The sequence below is a fragment of the Equus quagga genome, chromosome 2 (assembly GCF_021613505.1).
Source record: "Equus quagga isolate Etosha38 chromosome 2, UCLA_HA_Equagga_1.0, whole genome shotgun sequence".
NCBI classification, from domain to species: Eukaryota; Metazoa; Chordata; class Mammalia; order Perissodactyla; family Equidae; genus Equus; species Equus quagga.
The window spans coordinates 30558206-30578868 of NC_060268.1; the positions used below are offsets into that span (position 1 = coordinate 30558206).

Consider the following 20663-nt stretch of genomic DNA (forward strand, 5'->3'; position numbering starts at 1 on the left):
GTTCCCCCCACCTATTCTTACATTTTTTGCATTCCAGGTGCTCACTTAGAGTTATTTCACACTTCTTTGGGTTGACAATTCCAAGACACAGGGAGCACTGAGAATTATACTCTGTTGCACTCTTCCCTTGTTTTATTTTCTGTCATCCATCTCTATCCCCTATCTGTTACTAACAGATGGGATCCCAAACCACATAAAGTCTGTAATCCACTTTCCCTCTCCCATTCTTATTTACATATCTTTTGTTCCAGTGATTCTCAAATTGCTCTCATCAAGGAGATTGAGAATAGATGTGCTTCAGATGGACATTACTCTGACAAAATGAATTCCAGAAAAATGTACAAAACAATGGATCTCACAGGGACAAGCTTTTAATTCTAGTCAGATAAGGCAAATAAATATTGTCAGAGTAGACTAAGACCTGAATGCTTTCATCATCTCTAACCTTCCTTGTTATTTCTTCTGACACAAAAACACATCTGGCCCCGAAGACATGCAGGTAGAGAGAGTGCCCATATCCTTCCCCTTTCTCAGAGTGTAGACACACAGCATCTGCAGGCAACACTGAGCATACCTGGATTCCAACTGCTGTCAGGCCAGCTCCTGAAGCCAAGTGTTTGCGGACCTGATCACCATGCAAGTGTCTCACTCCTTCATCTTTCCTCATTCTTTTCTTCTTGCTTACTTTGTATTTTTTATCTTTTCCCATTTTCTTCCTGCTACTGTATCTTCATACACTCATATTCTCAGTTATTCTTTTTACATTTGCTTTAGCTTCTTTTATTGTTTTATTTTTTTCTTGCCATGTCTCTCCCAATATCCTTTGCTTTTCCTTCCTCATTGCTCTCTTCCTTACCATTCTTTCTTCTTTCTCTCATTTGCCCACAGTTTTTCAATCTTAGATCTTTATCGCTTTGTTCTCTACATGCATTCTACCTCATTAAATTCAATGCCTGTCTTTCTATTAATTCTGAGATTATAGATTATTTTTCTCCTTCCAAGGTAGAGTGAGAAGGTGCCTCCTAAGTGTTCTGTTCCGATGAATTTCTCTACAAATTGAAAATGCTTAACTTGCTCCTCAGTGCTGTGCCTTTCCTCCTGAACATTATCCTCTTTGAAGTTTACTCAGCCTCAACCATTTATTAGTTACTTCACATATTTTGTCTCTAACTCATTCTATTAAAAGTGAAGTAATTTATCTTTGTGCTTTAAAATAAATCTCCTTAATATCACCCCTGCCAACATGAATAAACTTAATGAAAATTCAAAAAAGTAGTATCTGTTACTGTATTGATTCTATATTTCAAGTTGTTGAAAAATAATATTTTTCAAGTTTTTGAAAAATGTAGATGAGGCAGAAGAACATGGAAAAGACCTAATTGATACTAGTGTTGAAGTTCATATGAAACATTCAATTTCACAAATCTTTACGCAGACAATTACTTATCAATTAGATAGGATAGTTAAACTGAATAATGGAAACCTTTATTGTCCTTTAATATTCTAAGGTTTTAGACAGTATCAGAAACGTTATAGGAAGAACCCTGGCTTGGAAATTATTCTATCTTATTTAAGTCATTATTTCTGCAACTTGGTAACTATATAACTTTAGGCAAGTCATTTAGTCTTTAAAAATCTGAATTTTTTTAATCTACAAAGGAAAAATAATATATCCATTCTTTCTACTCCACTTGCTTGACATGAAGTGCAAATGAGAGTAGCCAATTCATATCTACTTAAACCGAACTGAGAAACATTCAGTGATTAGACAAATTCCAGTAAAAAATGATAAACTGACACTATGTCAGTAAATCTTTTGTCGCTGCCCTGGATTTAATTCCAGAGGAGAAGTGACTGCTTAAATCTGAGTTACTTCAGGATAAGAGCTTCTGGATGTTCAAGGAAGGGTTCATGTGAAGTTTTCTTGTCTAAGTCAGCCAGGGTTTGTGAATCAAGACTTTCTTGCTGGAAGATCCCTAACTCTGAGCCTTATATTGGTGTATGCTACGACCATATGCAAGAGAAAAAACTCCTGCCAGCTGAGTGTGGGAACCAAGAGATTTGGAACATTGTGCAGTCAGTGGAAATTTATCTCTTGGACTCAGCCTCCCCCTTCTCATTTGCAACCTGATTTCCTCCTCCCATTTATCTCTGATTTAGCAAGGGGGAAAACAATAAGCCATTTGAATGATATCAAATTTAAATCCAGATGGTGAATCTCCCAAAGCTACTAGTATTTTTGCTTTTTTATAATAGTGGAATTAAATATTTTACCCCTTTAAAATGATACTAACCATGAGGATGATATGGCAAGAGGTGTATTTCTGAGACAGGGTAGAAAGTGCTGTATATCTGAATTTAGATCTCACCCTTTTTCTGTTTCTGCAGCATTGTTCTATTCTCATGCATCTTAAGGCAGCAGTTATTCCAGATGAATAGCATGAATTTCTTCTTCTTCTCAATTTCTTTTAAATATGAAGAAAGACCAAAAGTTTCACCTTGCTGGGGGTCCAGTGCTACCCCCAAACAAATGGCTATCCCCTTCCTTCTGACAAAAAGGAGATTAACTGATCATTCCGCAATTATTCTTTAAATATATGTTCTCATGGTGGAACATCACAGATTCTGAAATTTGCTCTACTAATGTGTGATGCAACAGAAAATGTGCTTTGGGATTTTGTAGCCACCTTTACCTTGCAGAATATTTCCAACGGGAATTATTAGAATGTCATCTATAATTAGAAAAAGGACAAGACAAGGGCATTTTAAGGATTAAATATTCAAAACATGTGCCAGCTAAGGCCCCACTGGGTCATGCTAGGATTTTGAATTTGACATTTTATCAGTGTCAGTGATAACAGAATGGCACATATATTTATTAGACATAATGTAAGTAGTAAGCCTGAAGAGGTTTTTTTAGATCTTATTTTATAGATCATATAAGTAATAAGAAGGCATTGATGTTTAATAAGAAGGTAAGTAGTGAGACTAAGTTCATGGTAAACATGGTAGTATCTGCATATTTTTGGTAGAGAATAGTTGGTTAGAGAGAGAATATATTACACTTAAAAAAGATTTTTCACGAATAATTCTCCTTAAATAAGACAGTTTCATGGTGTTCTGTGAACTAGTTCCTCTAGGTATGCATCCTCTCAAAAAAAAAGAATTACTCTATTGAAAGCTTGGTATTTACACTTATTCACTCTTTTGAATACGTAGTTCTTGAGTTCTACTATAGCAAAATGAGGACATTTCTGTTTTTCAATTCTACATAGAAGAAACAATATTTAATCACACAAAAATCCATTTAATTTAGTTTAGAAAGAAACATGGGATAAATCTGAGTCACATTACAATTAATGTAACAAACAACTTCCACAAAAAGAAATACAATATACAGTCAAGTATACTTTCATTCAAATTTATGTTCAGTTCAGCCTGAGATGTCATGGGAGATGTTGAAAAGTGGAAGAGAGAGGTAAAGAGATGGAGATAATGTTGTCTTCAGTTTTTTTCCTATTATAATCTGTGCTACAAATAAATATCTTTGAACATAAGTCATTTTGCCTATGTGAAAGTTCATTTGTAGGATAACTTCCCAGAGAGACAGAAAGCTAGAAATATAAGATAATTGGAAAAGAGAAAAGAACAGAGGGAAAAAGTGGAAAGACATACATAGAAGAAATAGGAGAGAAGATGAAGGGACAGAGAAATCATATCCACAGAGACGCATGTACTGCAAAGCCATGTAAAAAGATACAGCACAAGGAGGGGAGGGAAAGAAGAGGAGAGATGAAGGGGGAGAGAAAGGATGAGAGATCTTGGAAAGGCAGTGTTTGTTTTGTTTTTGCTGTGTTTTATATAATTATAGACTTCTCAGAATTTACCAAAATGCTTTATAATTAATTAAAAGTAATACTAAGATCTTAACTAGTCTGCAGGTGTCCTCTCCTCTCTGCTTAGAAAGTTTTTTATCTTACGCAATTTTATAGCATTAAAAAGAAGGGTGTGTGTATGTGTGTGTTTCTCAGATTTACCTGAATTATTTTGCCTAACAAGTTCACCAGTAATGGTGAAAATACCACAAAAATGTAACTCAAAGACAAGATTAGTGTCCTGGCTTCACCCATGATAGTAGTTTCCGGGGAAAATTTTATAAACTTCCTCCAGGATTTCCAGAAAAATTGGAAATGAATTTCTTTATTTTACCAAAAGTTTTGAGCATCTATCATTTGGAAGGCTTATTGTATTGGTGGGTCAGTCATTTAATACTCATTACAAACACAAGGTCCTTGGTCTCAGAGATTTGACATTCTAGCGGAGGGAACCAGTCAAAAAGCAAAGAAAGTAGGCAATGAAATGTTGGGGAATAAAAGACTATAACAGTGTACTATGTTGGAGAATGAAGGGAGACAAATAGGGTGTTATTTTTTATTGAGTATTAAGAAAGTCTTTTCTGAGAAGGTGATATTTAAAATGAAGTCTGAATAACTAGACAAATCTAACTATGGGGAGATCAGAGGATAGGGCATTCCTAGTAACAGGAAGGTCAAGAACAAAGGCCACGAGGGCGGAAAATGCTGGTGCATTCAGGAAGAGAAAAGAGACTAGGGTAGAGAGAGACTGTGGGCAAATGGCAGAAGAGTATAAGGCAATGCCAGAGAGGAAGGCAGAGATGTTGCATAGGATGTGGCGTTTGGTCATTATTCTAACCGTGTAACTATAATGAGGACTTTTGTAATCTGAAGATCCTTCTGGCTACTGTGTGGAGAATGGATTTGAGGCACACAAGTGTAAAAGCAAGGAACATAGTTGGGAGATTTTGCAGTCTCATGCACAAGGGATGTTGGTGACTTAGCCTGGGTTGAGGGGGTGAGGAGGAGGAGAGAACAGTAGAAGGAATAAAGAGAACTCGGAATATATTTCGATGGTCAAGACATTTGGACTTACTGATAGCCATGATGTCTGAAAAGAGGAATCTGAAATAACTCAAAAGATTTTAGGAGGTGTAACTATGAATAATATTGCAATTTAATGACATGGAAATGACTCAGACAAGATGAGATGAGTGATAGGACAAACACAAGAAGTTTTACACATAGATTTAATATTTGCATAGGAAATATGTTTGCAAAGTTAAGCATTCTTTTAAAAGTAAAAATTATATTCAGTGAGAAAACTTCCCAGTGCAATTTCCCACCCACAATCCATGCTACAAGAGAGGAAACTATCATTTGTGTGAATTTTCAAAAATGTGACTGTATAAGTAAAATGTTTATATACATTCTTTTTCCTTCCTTTTGAACATACATTTGAAACATATCATACACAATATTTTGCACCTCATACAGGAAGAGAGAGAGAGAGAACTTAAGAAGACACGCTTAGGATTAGTTTTCAAAAGATTTTAGAGAAGATGTAGAAGGCCCAGAACATTCTCTCCAAATGGCAGAAAAAAAAGTTCTCCATGTAAGAAATGACCTCTGAATAAATAATAAATCAACGATGTGGCTCCAACACACTTTGTTAAGACTTCAGAAAGACTTAAGGCAGTGTGTAGCAGAACATCTTGGCTAGAAAGTAGACCTTCTAGAAATCTGACAGATTTAGTCCCACAGGAGCCAGGTATACTTAAAGTAAAAAAATATCTGTCTCAGAAAGAATTATGAATGTGGCTTTTGGAGCATAAATTAAATCCCAAAATGCTTCCCAAGAAAGGCACAAAGTTTTTTGAGCAAGATTTCAACAGGAACATCCAAATCTTCTTCACGTGGTGGTGACTAAGTTGGTCAACTCGGCACAGATGCCCTAAGATGGCTTCCCTCACGTGTCTTGCACATCAGCTGGGGTATGACTGGACTCTTACTCTATGTGCTCTTTCATCATTCAGGACCTCTCTATGTGGGCTCTCGTTTTAATGAAGGCTGATATGGGCTTCTCTGTAACATGATGTTCTCAGATGTCTAAGGCCATGAAAAAGTAGTTTCAAAGACACTTTATGCCTAAGGTTGGAAAATCCAGAATTCCACATCCACTATGTTCTGTTAATCAAAGCAGTTCCAAAGCCAGTGACAATTTGAAAGGAATGGAGAAATAGAATCCACCTTTTGAATGTGGGAATGACAATATCACATTGCAAGGAATCATTCACATAGAGAAGGGAGAAATTTGTAGTACAAAACTCTTTTGTTGAATTTCATTTATCTAATTAAGTCACAAAACCGGACCAGATGGATTCTACCTTGATGAGAATAGCTTCAAAGAAATGTGGCCATTTTTTGCAACCTACCACAATCAGATGCAGTTTATTCTTGATTTCTTCTAAAAGATTCCTTAGAAAGAATATTTGCTGAGTTATTTCAACAAATTTAATTTAAATTTCAGCAAATAAATTAAAAATTATTTGTCTGTAGTCTTTTGTGTGGCAGTTTTCCCAAACATGAAATATTTGGGTTACATTGTCTTGCCTGAAGGTTGTTTTTAGGCTTTGCTTCACTGCTACATACATTCAATTAATAATGGGTAATTAGTTTCTGGAGTGATGCATGAGTGACCAACTAGATTACTACCCAGAGGGAACTGTATGGGTTACATCTCTCCAAATCCTGATAATGAAGAGTCCCTTTCTCTAGGATAGTTTTTATTTTCTTCTTTTCTTTTTCACGTTTTTTAATTTTAGTAAAATTTGCTGTTTTAGTTTGTGGTTGAAGGATCAATATCTTTATTTTGAAAAACAATCAATTTCCATTTTTACAAGATGTAATAGCAAACAATCTATCGTGTTTATATTCTGATTAGCAAATAAGGTATGAATAGGTGACAGAGATTCTAATATTTTAGTCAAGTCAAAGGGTTCTTGATAGTGTAACACAATCTGTGGCTTAAAATATTGTTTTATTTTACCATAAATTGCTGATACTGAAAGCAAAAGATAATCAGTAGTTTGAGGAAAAAAGAGAGAATAAACCCAAAACGATTTAAAGAGAAGACGGGGAGATGGGAGTTAGTTGGCAAGTCTGGTGTTTCACTGGGAGGTTTACAGGCTGATTCTGAGGCAACAATACAAATGAAAGGAATAGCTACAAGCTGGTTCTCTGGTACCTATTTCTCCTGTGCTACCCTGCCTTACCAAAGCTTCTATTCCAAAACCATGTCCTCCATGATTCAAGTTAACTCAGTGCTTTCTAGCATTCCAGAAGTTTCCTTCTCTTTCTTCTATTTTAGTTCCTCAATCTCTATGTTGTTCTGAACTTAGTAATACTTCATTACTCTACAATTATCTGTTCTTGTTTATTGCAAGCTGAAAATTTTAAGAAAATATCCCTTTGTAGTAGCTGTACACTGGAATTTGAAGATCATATCAGGCAGTGGTATCTTTCTAGTGGACTTTAATACTAGTTGTATGGAATATAGAGTAACAAAATAAGTTCAAGTCTAGCTTGTTTACGTATGGAGGCATGTTAAGGTAACAAGATAAAAATAGAATTTATCATTTTATTATTTATATGTATAGATATTTTCCCCCTTCCTTCTTTTTTTTTCTTTCTGTCTCACTTTTTTTATTAGATGGATGTTTGATCCTATTGAGAAGCCAATTGTCTTATCATTTCTAGGTAAAAAGAAATCAATTCAATATTCAGAAATCATAACGCAAAACCAGCTATCAGGTTCTTAAAACAAAAATAGTATTGAGGAGGGAAGCAGATCATCATAGGAGATAATTCAATATGAGAGAACCACTACAATTCCACAATGGACTTTGATATGCAAACTAAGTCTTCGATTAATAATTAAAATATTTTTAGATAAATAGAACCTCTGGGATTTTTCTTATTAGTCATTCACCTTTATCTATAATGAAATTGTGACAGGATTCTGTTTCACTCAAAAGCTTGACGCATTCCCTTGTCAAATAAGAAGACTAGAGATCTATCTAGTCATATGAAACAACCTATGTCTTTAATGCTTATATTCCTCAGTTTGAACTGAGAAGGTGACATCTACAGACAAATATAGACTAAGAGCCAAATGTTCTCCACTACATTTTCATTTATAAAATAAGATCATTTATTGAGGTTTCAGTGCCAGGGAAAAGGAAAGAACTACACAATAAATAATTTACTAGTGAATCGGATTTATTTTGCTGAAAAGAAAATAATGAATTGCAAATACTATTAATTATTGTGCACTACTATACAGACCTAAGGAACTCTTTGGTAGCTTACAAAGAAGTCCTTATTTCCTGTGGTAGAAAAGTAGACATAGACATGTTTAATTTTAACATGTGAGACAAAATTAGAGACAAATAAAGCACCAAAAGTGCAAAAGAGTGGAGAATATAAGAAACAAACAAGATTATCTATTAATAGGCAAGCCAACAGAATTCCTTTCCCTCAGACCTACATTTACCTTGGAGAATGTAATTAGTCATTGGCTGTAAGAACTTGTAGTTGGCTAGAAACTCACCAAAGGAGAGAAAAAAGAGATTTCTGGTAGACAAACAAAGTAAGTTATGCCTCTATAATAATTAGTATCATTTCCACAATGTGGTAAAAAGTTTTCTTTTATTGTCACTACTGTTGAAAGGATACCATCCAATTTTACTTTAACAACTTTATTTGTTGTTTCTGTTATTCTTTTTCTTTTCACCCTGCTGTTTTTAGATTGCATTTATATATGAGAAATAATTTACAAATGCTAAGATGAATAAATCTTAAATGTATAGATTGGACATTTTTCCCTATACATGGAAACTTACTATTCTCTGTTTTGTCAAAGTTTTCCTGATATTTTTCCTACTTTTTTAGAATACTCACAACGAGTTTCCTGAATTATTCACATTTTTCTTCATTCTCTTGAATATGAGCATCTTGTAAAGACTTCTCTCTATTTCTTCCTTTTAGCTCTCACTTGTATTTGTGTTCTAAAGGTAACTTTTATACAGAGATTTTCTAAATCTCTAGTTCTAGCCACTAATTCTCCTTCGCCAGCTCTTTCTCTAGTTGCAATATTCTTATTTACATGCTCTGCCAACACCTGAAACTTGAAAAGAAAGCCCTCTCCATTCTACTAACAATTACGAGTTGCTAGTTTTTCTGTGATTATCAACGATAGTATGAGTTATTTGGATACTTGGGATTTACTTTTCTTAATATTCATCATTCTTAATCACCATGTAGTGCCAAATATTACTCTGCAATATTATTTTGAGAGCATATATCCTTTAAATTTTCATAGAAATTGTTGGTAATAGCTCACTGTAAAACAGTTAGGTGATCTCCCAGTGAGAGAGGATTTGATGTTTCAAAAGCTACTGCCTTTCCTTCCAACTAACATAAAATTAAATGCCATCTTCATTATGCTAAACTTCTAACTACTTAGGTCTCTACAATATTTTCACTTACTTGTTCTAAAGGCACAGTACAAGGAATAACACATTCAGGGGATTATTCAGAATTAAAAGTCTACTTTTCATTCTCTGTGTTGCTCTGTATATGATTCTGCATACTATTTTCTGTCTCTTTTATAAAGATGTGAACCCCTTTGGAGGCAGATTTGTTGGAGCGCTGGGAATCCAGCTTTCAGTGGGAGTTGTTAAAACACTGAGGCTGCTGCCTGAGTGTGACCAGGAGAGATGTTTACACTTAATTTCTGGACCTGTAATATGCTGTCATTTTCTCTGAGCATTGGCTTGATTGAAATAGTTAGGCATGAGAGCATTGGTTGATTGCTTGTGATATAGTAAGTTAGGTATCTTTGATTTAAAAGACGCTTCCTTCCCCTCACATTCCTACCAAGCTATCTTCTTACCTTCCTTCTAACAACTTGGTGGGTAATTTTTAGAGGAATAATCTCCAAAATTTTCTGAATATAACATCCTCAACATAAAAATTGATCTGCATATGTTATAAATTTACAACTAAAAGGATGTATTATATACAGCATTAACATATTCAGGAAATAGAAATTTAAAAATTTTAAATGAGTTATGTTAGATAATTTAACATTTGATATTATGCATTAATAGCACTACTAACTGTTTTATGCTCACTAAAATATTAATCATTATTTTTTTGGATCGAATTACCTTCCTATGAGATTTTCAGAGAATATCTATATGGCACAAAATAGTTTTATAATCATTACCCCTTTTACTATAAAATAAATTCCTGCTTTACAAGATGTTGCTTTTACAAAATTAGTCATACTGATGATCCTGGTGTACAGTGCACCACCGACTTCAAAGTCTGTTTCAATAGCTTGCCGTCAAAGGATGTCATGTGTAACTTTCAAATTGGTTGACAACTTTGTCAGTAATCTCCAAGTCCTTACTTAATTCCAGTCAAACTCACCACTTAACCCATGGCTTAATGTAGATTTTTGTCATAGGCATTGCTTTTATTACACGAGTCATTACAGTGGATGAGAATTTTTTATCTACAAATGTTAAAAATCATCCATACTTTTATATAAGGCAAAAGTCCTTCCCACAGACATAATTATTCTATCACTTGATTTGCAAATCATTACAAACGGTTTCTGTGTGCTTTTTTTATAGAGTTTGATAATAAGGAATGCATTTTATTTATTATCTTATTGCTTATTTTAGCCATGTTTAAAGTGGCAGGAAACATGTTTTTTTTTTTCCTGATGGAATGTGGCTTTTATCATTTTGTTATTAGTAAGAAGCATTCAACAGCACTTTTTAATATATTTAGTGAAAAATTCAAAGCCTTCCATTGATTATCATATGACCATTAATATTGCAAAGAAAACTATAGAGATTTATTTTATGTTTTATACATTTACTTTTATAAATGTTTTGCTAATCATGATCACTAGCTAATCTATCAAGGTACAGTACAGATTGTCAAGTTCATTCTTAATAATAATGGAAATACATCCATATTGTAAAGAAATGTTTCTTAAAACTTTAGAATGTTTTTAGTCCCCTTTATAGTTAGTTCTGATAGTCACTGTTCTTTTACTTTGTGGTTTAGCTGACAAAGTTTATATTATGGGTAGAATTGTCAACTCTGCTATTTTATAATCATTTAGGTGAGTTTTAATAATTAGAATTATCTTCTATCCAAGGTTTATTTGCAGAATTCTTTGTAAGTCTATTGTAAAGTTTTGAAGAACAAATTGGATTAAAATAAGATAATATAGAGTTCATCTCTCCTCCCCCCTTACTTTGGTCACCAAGGCTATAATACACAGCAGTATGTTCCAAGCAAATGACTCCAAAACTCACACATTTCAGAAAACTTTAAATATCATATATAACATGACCAGGTAACATGTAGATTAATTTAGAGTACCCAAAATACTCCGCGCATTAATTATTAATAAAACTTATTTAACCTATCTTTTCAAGTTAAACAGTCATATACAGATGTTCCTATTTTTTTCCCATACCTGATTGATTGGTTACAGCCAGCTTAAAATGTATTCATCTTCCTTTGGGATAATGGGTTTAATTTTGTTGTTGTTGAGGAAGATTGGCCCTGAGCTAACATCTGTGCCAATCTTCCTCCATTTTGTATGTGGGACACCACCACAGCATGGTTGATGAGTGGAGTAGGTCTCTGCCTGGGATCCAAACCTGAGAACCTGGGCCACTGAAGTGGAGCACACAGACTTTAACCACTCAGCCATGGGGTGAGCTCCTAAATAACCTTTTTAATGACTGTGTAAGTCAGTCTTCTCTTTTACTTCAACTATGGATTCTGACCCAATTAAATATTCCTCCAGTTTCTGTACTATTAGTTCTTTACTTCTTGGTTAAATATTCACCCTAAGTTACTGGTCAGGGAAAAATTCTGTTATTATTGAAATATGCCTTCTCTGTCCTCAAAGGTTTAATACTCTCAATTTATATTAACTTTACTGTATATTCTCTGGTACCAAGGATTGTATTTAGCGTACACTGCTACCTCTAGTTTAATGTCTTAATTTTGGTTGATTTATTGAGTGCATTTGCTTCCTATTCTCTAATTTCCTTCAACTCTCTAGTGTTGAATATACTATCCTTTGATTTCCTCTAAGGAAAATTCTGGAGGACAAAATTTAGATGTTCTAATTTCAAATTTGTTTTCTGGGAGCATAATTGCTTATAGTACAGATATTGTTCCAAGAAATAAGGAAATTCTTTATTCACGACTAGCTCTCAAGTGGCTAAAATGGGGCCATGAAATACATATTGAATTCAGTAAGAATCAAACCTTTCTTGGGCCCATACTGTATGTCAAGAATGTGCCCTTTGGGATCTCAGAATCTTATTATTAATGACTGACCCCAAATAGCCAAATACTAAGTGTGATGATACAGGTATGCAATAAGTCAAACTTTGCTTTATAGAGTTTGTGAATTTCTCACAAAAGAGGCCACCTTTCCCAAAAGAGACAACTGATGTTGTAATGATAGGTACAAATTTTACTGTACAGAGAGGCAAGAAGAAAACTTTAGGCAGAGATAATTATATGTAGAAAGGTATGGAAGTATAGAATATTCTGACATATTAAGTGAACAGAAAATAGCTAGTATCTTTGAAGTAAATGATAGCTTGGTAGTGAAGAAGGGAGAGTTTTTGATGAAATTTCCCTTACAAATGTAAATGTATCTTATAAAGGGCAAATTCTGCTTTTCAGAGCTTCCCTCCTGTCTGCAGTTTCTTAAAATTAGCCAGCCCAAAATGATCCTTATGCCAAAGAGACACATTTTAGGTTGGACAATTCTGATCCCCCGGAGTATATACCTTGGAGTAGAATTACTGGGTCATGGGGTATGCTTATCTTTTAGAAACTTCCAAAGAGTTTTCAATGTGGTTGTACCAATTTACACTCCTACCAACAATGTACAAGGGTTCCAGTTGTTCCACATACTTAACAGACTTTCATACTCTCAAGCCTTTTTAATTTTAGCTATTTCTTTCGGCATGTTGCAGTACTGATTGTGGTTTAATATACATTTCTCTGATTATTAATGAGGCCAAACACCTTTTCATGTGGTTATTAACCATTTAAATATTGCCTTTTGTGAATTATCTTTTGAACTTTTTGTCCAAACCTTATGAATTCTTGACAACTTAGATGAAATAAGCTAATCCCTTGAAACCAAAACTTATACTACTGACAAAAGAAGAAAAAAAATTTTGATGTTGTGTATGTATTAAAGAAATTAAAACCACAATTTAAAATGTTTGATAAGATAACATAAACTCTATCAGAGAAAGAAGAAACACTTCACAAATAGTTGTATGTCTATAATAAATCTGATATTAAACCTAAGAAGCATCTGAAAATATAATAAGATATGAAAACTACATGAACATAAAGCAAAATGTTATAAAGAAAATATTGACAAATCAATTATATAAAATATGTCATGACCAAGTTCACTTAACATTTGAAAAGCAATTATTGTAATTCATCACATTAACAGAGTAAAAGCGAACACCATATAATTGCTATAATTGATGCTTAAAAACCATTTGATAAAATTCAATCACCCATTTATAATTAAAAAAAACTTCTCAGTAATCTAAAAGTAGAGGGAACTCCCACAATTTGATTAAAGGTAGTAACAATAACTATTAGCCAATATTATAGTTAGGGTTGAAAAATGTTGAGACCAAGAGAAAAACATCCAGACAAAGCAGAGTTTAGTTAAAATAACCATGTATAGCTAGTGACTACTAACTTGGTCAGGCCAGGTCTAAATAATTTGATTCTTTCCTGGTCAAATCAAAATAGGTGCTTTGGTTACTGATGGGGTTTCCAGAATGAAGGCCATGTTGCTGTTTGTAAATCCGCCACAATAAGTCCTGAAGACAGTAAAACTCTGATGGAAAAAGGGAAGGGGAAATCTTCATGGTAGATCCTATCAAGGGCCCCTTATTTAGCATGGCAGAAGGAATTAGACTCAGAGGCTCAGTGATATCTTTAGATGTTGACAGTCTCTTATGCTAGTGGTCTTACAAGTAAATTGACCCTAGATAATGGAAAATAAACCACTCTCATCTTGAGCACTCGGTCATGGAAACCTTTATGGGAACTTAGAGGAAGATTAAGACAAGTCACGTAGAAACCACCCAAAAAAGACTTGGTGCTGAGCCAGGAGATTGGAATGCTAAGGTCCTAGTCAGATATTTTAGGGATTCCTGGAACCAGTTACTTGGGATCATGAAATAAAAGAACATGGGAACATCCAAACAAAGAAAAGATGGACTGAGTGATGACATCCTTCTCTCACACCCAATGAAGACACTACCCTGGACTGAAATCAGCGTCCACAGTGGGGAAAAAATCTGAAGATGATTTTAAGCAGAGTTCTCTGAAGACAAGGGGCTATGCAGAACCAGCAAACAGATTATTTTGGACTCCTTCCAGAAACCCCAGTAGTCTAAAAATGGGTTTTCAATAGAATTGACACCTGTTCAGCTCTAGGATTTGCTTATCCTCTAACAGAAGAAATCACCAAGAATACAATTAAAGGTTTATAACGCTGGAGAGTCTATCAGTGTACTTTATGTGGATACAATTCCTCTGATCAAGAAAGGCACTTCACTGTTATTAGTATACAAAATTGAGCAAAGAAACATTGGATTATATGGCTAGTTCACATTTCTCATCATTCTTAGAGCAGTAGTCTCATTGAAAACTGAAACAAGCAATTTAAAGTTACTTCAAACAGAAGTGGATAACGGCATGAAAAGTCTGGCTGAAATTATTGGGTAAATGTGTTCTTCAGTTGGATATGAAAGAACAAATGGGGGGGGCCGGCTTGGTGGCACAGCAGTTAAGTTCACACGTTCTGCTTCTCCGCAGCCCGGGGTTCGCAGGTTTGGATCCCGGGTGCGGACATGGCAGCGCTTGGCAATAAAGCCATTCTGTGGTAGGCATCCCACATATAAAGTAGAGGAAGATGGGCATGGATGTTAGCTCAGAGCCAGTCTTCCTCAGCAAAAAGAGGAGGATTGGCAGTAGTTAGCTCAGGGCTGATCTTCCTCAAAAAAAAAAAAAAAAGAAAAGAAAAGAAAGAACGAACAAAGGGGATACTTGACAGGAAATTTTCTTAGAACTGGAGATGAGAATGAGGAAATAGGAGCTTTATACCTTTTGTGTCTTCTGTTTTGATAGGACCAGTTGTGGTTAAAATAACACCAAGCCTGAAGTTAACATACAGTAAATGTTAGTTATGTTTCTGTGATTGATGGATTTTTAATACTCTGTACATAAATTTTTATATGGTTTTATACTGCTCCTCTTAATTGTTTTCCATAAGTAAAACATAAATTTCTGTAATTATGCAATGCCAGAAAAGAATTTTCTCTTGTAATTCAGGGAAAACAACATGCCATCTTTAATAATTCCCACTGGTGTTTGATCATCAGTTGGGTATTATTAGGTCTCAAAATACGTCATTTCTTTGTTACTAGTCTCTCAATATTCATGACCCTTTTTTTCAGAGAAAATATTCATATTTGCCATTATTTTAGGGATAATACCATTATATTTGAAAACAGAAGCTCTCCAGGTTTCAACGTCTCCTGAGTCAAGGAATGTTCTGAAATACTTTGAAGAAGTGGTAAGTCATGGCACACATTTTAACTTACAGTAAAACAATAGAGAATCATTTCTAGATACTGGTTTTTAATCACATTTTCCATAAGTAGAATTAAATTTGAAAAGTCATTTAGAAGCTGAATAATGTGATAAAATTATAGAATTCTAGAGGACATTATTATTCTAGTTGTTATAGAAATATAGCATATTCTCATTATAAGGGTGATAATGGACAAATTAAATAAAGTTGTATACTTTGATACACTTCAAGTGACTTTATTTTGCATCTGCTAAAGAGTTTCCATGTTAAACTACATCATGTCAACATCATTACCAGTCAAAATTTTACAGCATTCCCAATCCATGCCAAAGAGTGATTACTTAAGAAGAAGAAACTGGCTGAATGTAATCTTCACTTTTGTTTTCAAAAAAATTTGTTATTCCCTTGTGCTTATAAATCTACCAGACCTAACACATTAATTTTTCCTATTCTGTTTTTTTTTCAAGTCAGCTAAATTGACTAGCATCATGTGGACAAGAACATGACTTTTGGCAAATCTGACCTAACCATCATTGATTTTATTTCATGTTCTCCTATATTAAGATTACAAATAATCAAAAAAATAAATTTTAATAGAATAAATCATTCATATGTTCTCAAGTAGTTGGACATTTTGTTCTCTGTATATCAAACAACTAGATGATCAATCTCAATTTGTGTTTTTCTCTTCATCTTTTGATAACTATTATCTCCTGTGAATAAATTTCAACTTCTAATACTCAGTTCAATTATGTTTATTACACACGAGTCTATGCATTAGACTCAGAATGTTGCTTTCAAAGCTCACATATCTTTATCCTCAGCCATCGTAGAATAGTCTGAAAGTTTTTCGCAGTAAGAGGAAAGCTAAGGAACTTCGTTTCTGCAGGGAAACGAGATGCCAGGCAGACAATCAAAATGATCCCTTTGAAAACATAAACTTCTCTCTCCTCTCTCATGTCTTCCCCTGCCCCCTCACATTCATAGATAGTGTGTATATGAGAATGTGTGTGTGTGTCTAAGGTTTAGGGTTAAAAAATTATATATTAAAATGTATGGTTCAAAGGAAAATCATAGATTAGTGCAAGCTACACTGTAAAAAACAGAAGGACATAAAAGTAGGAAAATTCTTGGCATTTAATAAAGCTATCCCATAGTTGTATATCATTAGTTACATTATTTTTAAAAAATTAATTAAATTTTTCTTGTTAAATATTTGTCTACTTTCACTCTATCAACGACTCTATTGATGGCCTTCATAACGTATTATGAGGAATATAAGAGTAATTTGTCTGTTTTCAAGGAGATTAAAAATTATTTAAGGAAAGAGAATCACAACACTAGAAATAAGAGAACTGGGATTACAACAAATATGCCTGACTCTTGTTCTAGTGTTCCTTCTATTTCAGAACATTAATACCTAAGGCACAGGATATACCTGAATAATAACTGAGCGGTAGATCACATGCAATGGACCAGAAATACAGTGGAAATTATTATGGGTCTCACATCTAGGGGAGGTTCTATTATGCAGAAGAGAGGCCTTGAGGTACCTTGAAGGATTTGGTTATAGGGACAGAGGAATTTGTCAAGCTAAAAGAAAAGAAGTGAGGATAGAAGAAAAATGTATGAAGAATGCAGAAACCCTTGCAGTTGTTCTTACTGAAACAGTAGTTGAATTTTTGCAATATTAAAAAACAGTATTAGATTTTTAGAGTGGATGAGGGGCTGATTGTAAAGGCATAGGAAAATTTGGGGATATAAGATAGTTATGTAAATATAAGTTTTTAAAAAAACACAGTAATATGATGAAAATAGAATTTTTATAATTAATGCTAAATTCCTAAAAATAAACTGTTTTTGTAGGCGGATTACATTAGGCATCACCTACAAAATGGAATTCTATATAGTCATAAAAAGTTATGAATTTCTATATGCTCATATTTTTTAATATACTGACAAACCCAAGGAAAGTGACTATGCATATAGCATGAATAGTGTTCTTATAATAAACAGGATATAAATGTAAACATATAATAATATTCACAACACATGGACACAGGCATACTGTACTAACGTGTGTATTATTTTTTTTGAAAGCTATCCAGGACATTGTTAAACTGCTAACAGTTAGTTACCCTTCTGTTATATGTGCCACTGTTTTTTGTTCATTAGTATAAGCTACTTTCATTTAAGTAAATTGGAGGAAAATACTTCTATTTTTTAAAACTAGTTCTTCCATTTCTGTTTCGAAGGCTTCAACATCTAATTTGACATTTGAAAATGAATATACTTAGCAGTTTCCAATTTCTGGGGATTTTGCTGTATAACTGATTTTAATTCAGATTCTAAATATACATTATATAGTTCATTCATTCATTCAACAGTTATTTGAGGGTCATGCACTATTCTAGGTGCTAGAATGTGTATGAACTCTGTGTATATTTGAAAACTGTGCTGCTCTCTTTAAATTCCGTTTCAAAAGTTAGGTTTTAAGAAGCATTAATATGTATCCTTAAAGTACTAGACATAAAAATGACAGGAGCTATAACCTTTCTAGACAGGGAGATGAATAACTTTACGTACTTGATGTAATTTAGTGCTTTACATCAATCCAAGTTTCTCAGAGTAGGAAATGGGCCAAAGAATATAGTTATATATAGAAAAATACACCCCCATTTAGATAAATGTTCCCACGGGGTTGTCTCAAAGAAGCAGAGTGTACAGCATTACGATTCTTTATTTCTCTTTCGGATGATGGGGAGAGTAAACTGCAGGAAATTGATGGGAATATAAGAAAAGGAAATGCAAGCCTATTCCTGGGATTCATTCAGACAAGGCACCTTCGCATGGAAGTGTTACCCTCTCTGTGATAAGTAATAATGGCACAAAAAGAAGGCTATACTTTATTTACTAAATGATGTCTGTAGAAATCATTAGCTATGAAAGTAATTTTTTTTAAAGCAAAGCCAGTAAAACCAGTTTTGCAATAAGCATGGGCTGATGACAAAGTTATGGCATAAATTTAGATGATTATACTGAAAGAACTGTATTTCTTTTACCAACATAAATCAGTTACCTCAAGCTCTCTCATTTTGTCATTTTGAAGCCTGGGATAAATAAACATGCACAATCCAACCAGTGATCCTCTGTAATAGCAAATGAACGAATACAAACTGAAAATGAAATAAACTCAGTTAAATTTGGCTGTGGGCTTTCTGCATCCTTTGTAATACTTGCCTAAAATCCTAGAAGAGGCATTTGATGTGAATAATGTTAAATGTTGAGTGAATAAAATTATATATATATACATATATATATACATATATATATATACACACACACACATACACACAGAGTTTAACTCTTAAAAAGCGTGCAATAACCATCACTAATAGTAGAATGAGCTGTGAGAGATTGATACAGGAATGGCGCAGGGGGAAAAAGAAGAGAATGGGGCTGGGAAAAGAAGAGTTACATTTCTCAGGACCTAAAATCTTACATTAAGACAATTTCAGGTTTTGACTTATAGTTGTTTACTCGAATCTATTTCAAAATATGATTCTTGAGAATCCTGGATATATTTTCTACATTTATAATTTCCAAGTTAAAAAACTCAATACTATTCTTTGAATATAGAACCAACGATGATCATTATTTTATTCACAGAGATCTTTATAGTACAAAGAGGCATTCACTGTCATGTCGTCCATTTTTTTAATTTTTATTTTACTGAGGAGAAACTTAACCTTCAAAAGGAAAATTACTTGTCCCATGTTACCCAATGAGTTGCTCAGCTAGGTGTTGTATTGAGGTCTTCTGATTCTAAGTTTACAACCTATGCAATTGTGGTTTCATGTACTCTTTTTTTTTTATCTTTCAGAAATGTATATTCTGAATTCTACTGACCATTTGGAATACTTCTCTATGCCAGGCAGGAAATCGCTAACCAACAAAATTTCCCAAAAGTAAATTTCCCAAAAGGGGGTGCTTCTAAATTCAAGTATCCTGTCTGAGCGGCAAAATTGGACATCAACATGAACCATCCTTTCTGTAAACACAACTTTTCTGCCCCTTATTCTCACTCACTTTGATTATTATGGAATCAAGTTGACAACATGGAGAGGTCAAACAATTCAGTGGTATCAGAGTTCATTTTGCTGGGACTTTCCAAATCACAGAATCTTCAGATTTTATTCTTCTTGGGATTCTCTGTGGTCTATGCTGGGATCGTATTAGGAAATCTCCTCATTTTGGTGACTGTGACCTTTGACTCACGCCTTCATACACCCATGTATTTTCTGCTTATCAATCTCTCCTGCATTGATATGACCCTGGCTTCTTTCGCTACCCCAAAGATGATTGCGGATTTCCTCCGAGAACAGAAGACCATCTCCTGGTGGGGATGTTATTCTCAGATGTTCTTCATGCACCTCCTAGGTGGGAGCGAGATGATGTTGCTTGTAGCCATGGCAATAGACAGGTATGTTGCCATATGCAAACCCCTCCATTACATGGCCATTATGAGCCCACGAGTACTCACTGGGCTCCTGTTATCCTCCTATGCAGTTGGATTTGTGCATTCATCTAGTCATATGGCTTTCATGTTGAATTTGCCCTTCTGTGGCCCCAATGTTGTGGACAGCTTTTTCTGTGACCTTCCCCTTGTGATCAAACTTGCCTGCAAGGACACCTACATTCTACAACTCCTGGTCATTGCTGACAGTGGCCTCCTGTCCCTGGTTTGCTTCCTCCTCTTGCTTGTCTCCTACACAGTCATCATATGCTCAGTTAGACACCGTGCCGTTAGTGGTTCCTCGAAGGCCTTCTCCACTCTCTCAGCACACATCACAGTTGTGACTTTGTTCTTTGCCCCATGTGTCTTTATCTATGTATGGCCCTTCAGCAGATACTCTGTAGATAAAATTCTTTCTGTATTTTACACAATTTTCACACCTCTCTTAAATCCTATTATTTATACATTAAGGAATCAAGAAGTAAAAGCAGCCATTAAGAAGATAAGGACTCAAAGTATAAATTCAAAACACACTTTGTAG

At 34.3% G+C, this 20663-nt stretch overlaps 1 protein-coding gene across 1 annotated transcript; it reads left to right on the plus strand.

The window, feature by feature from the left end:
* The first annotated feature begins 19721 nt into the window (after positions 1–19721).
* LOC124235909 (olfactory receptor 4K13) lies at positions 19722–20663 on the plus strand. Its single transcript, XM_046654448.1, has one exon. The coding sequence runs from the start codon at positions 19725–19727 to the stop codon at positions 20661–20663; it is 939 nt and encodes a 312-aa protein (XP_046510404.1). The 5' UTR covers positions 19722–19724.

Coding starts and splice junctions, on each gene's coding strand:
- LOC124235909 (XM_046654448.1), top strand. CDS start 19,725: ATGGAGAGGTCAAACAATTCAGTGGTATCAGAGTTCATTTTGCTGGGA.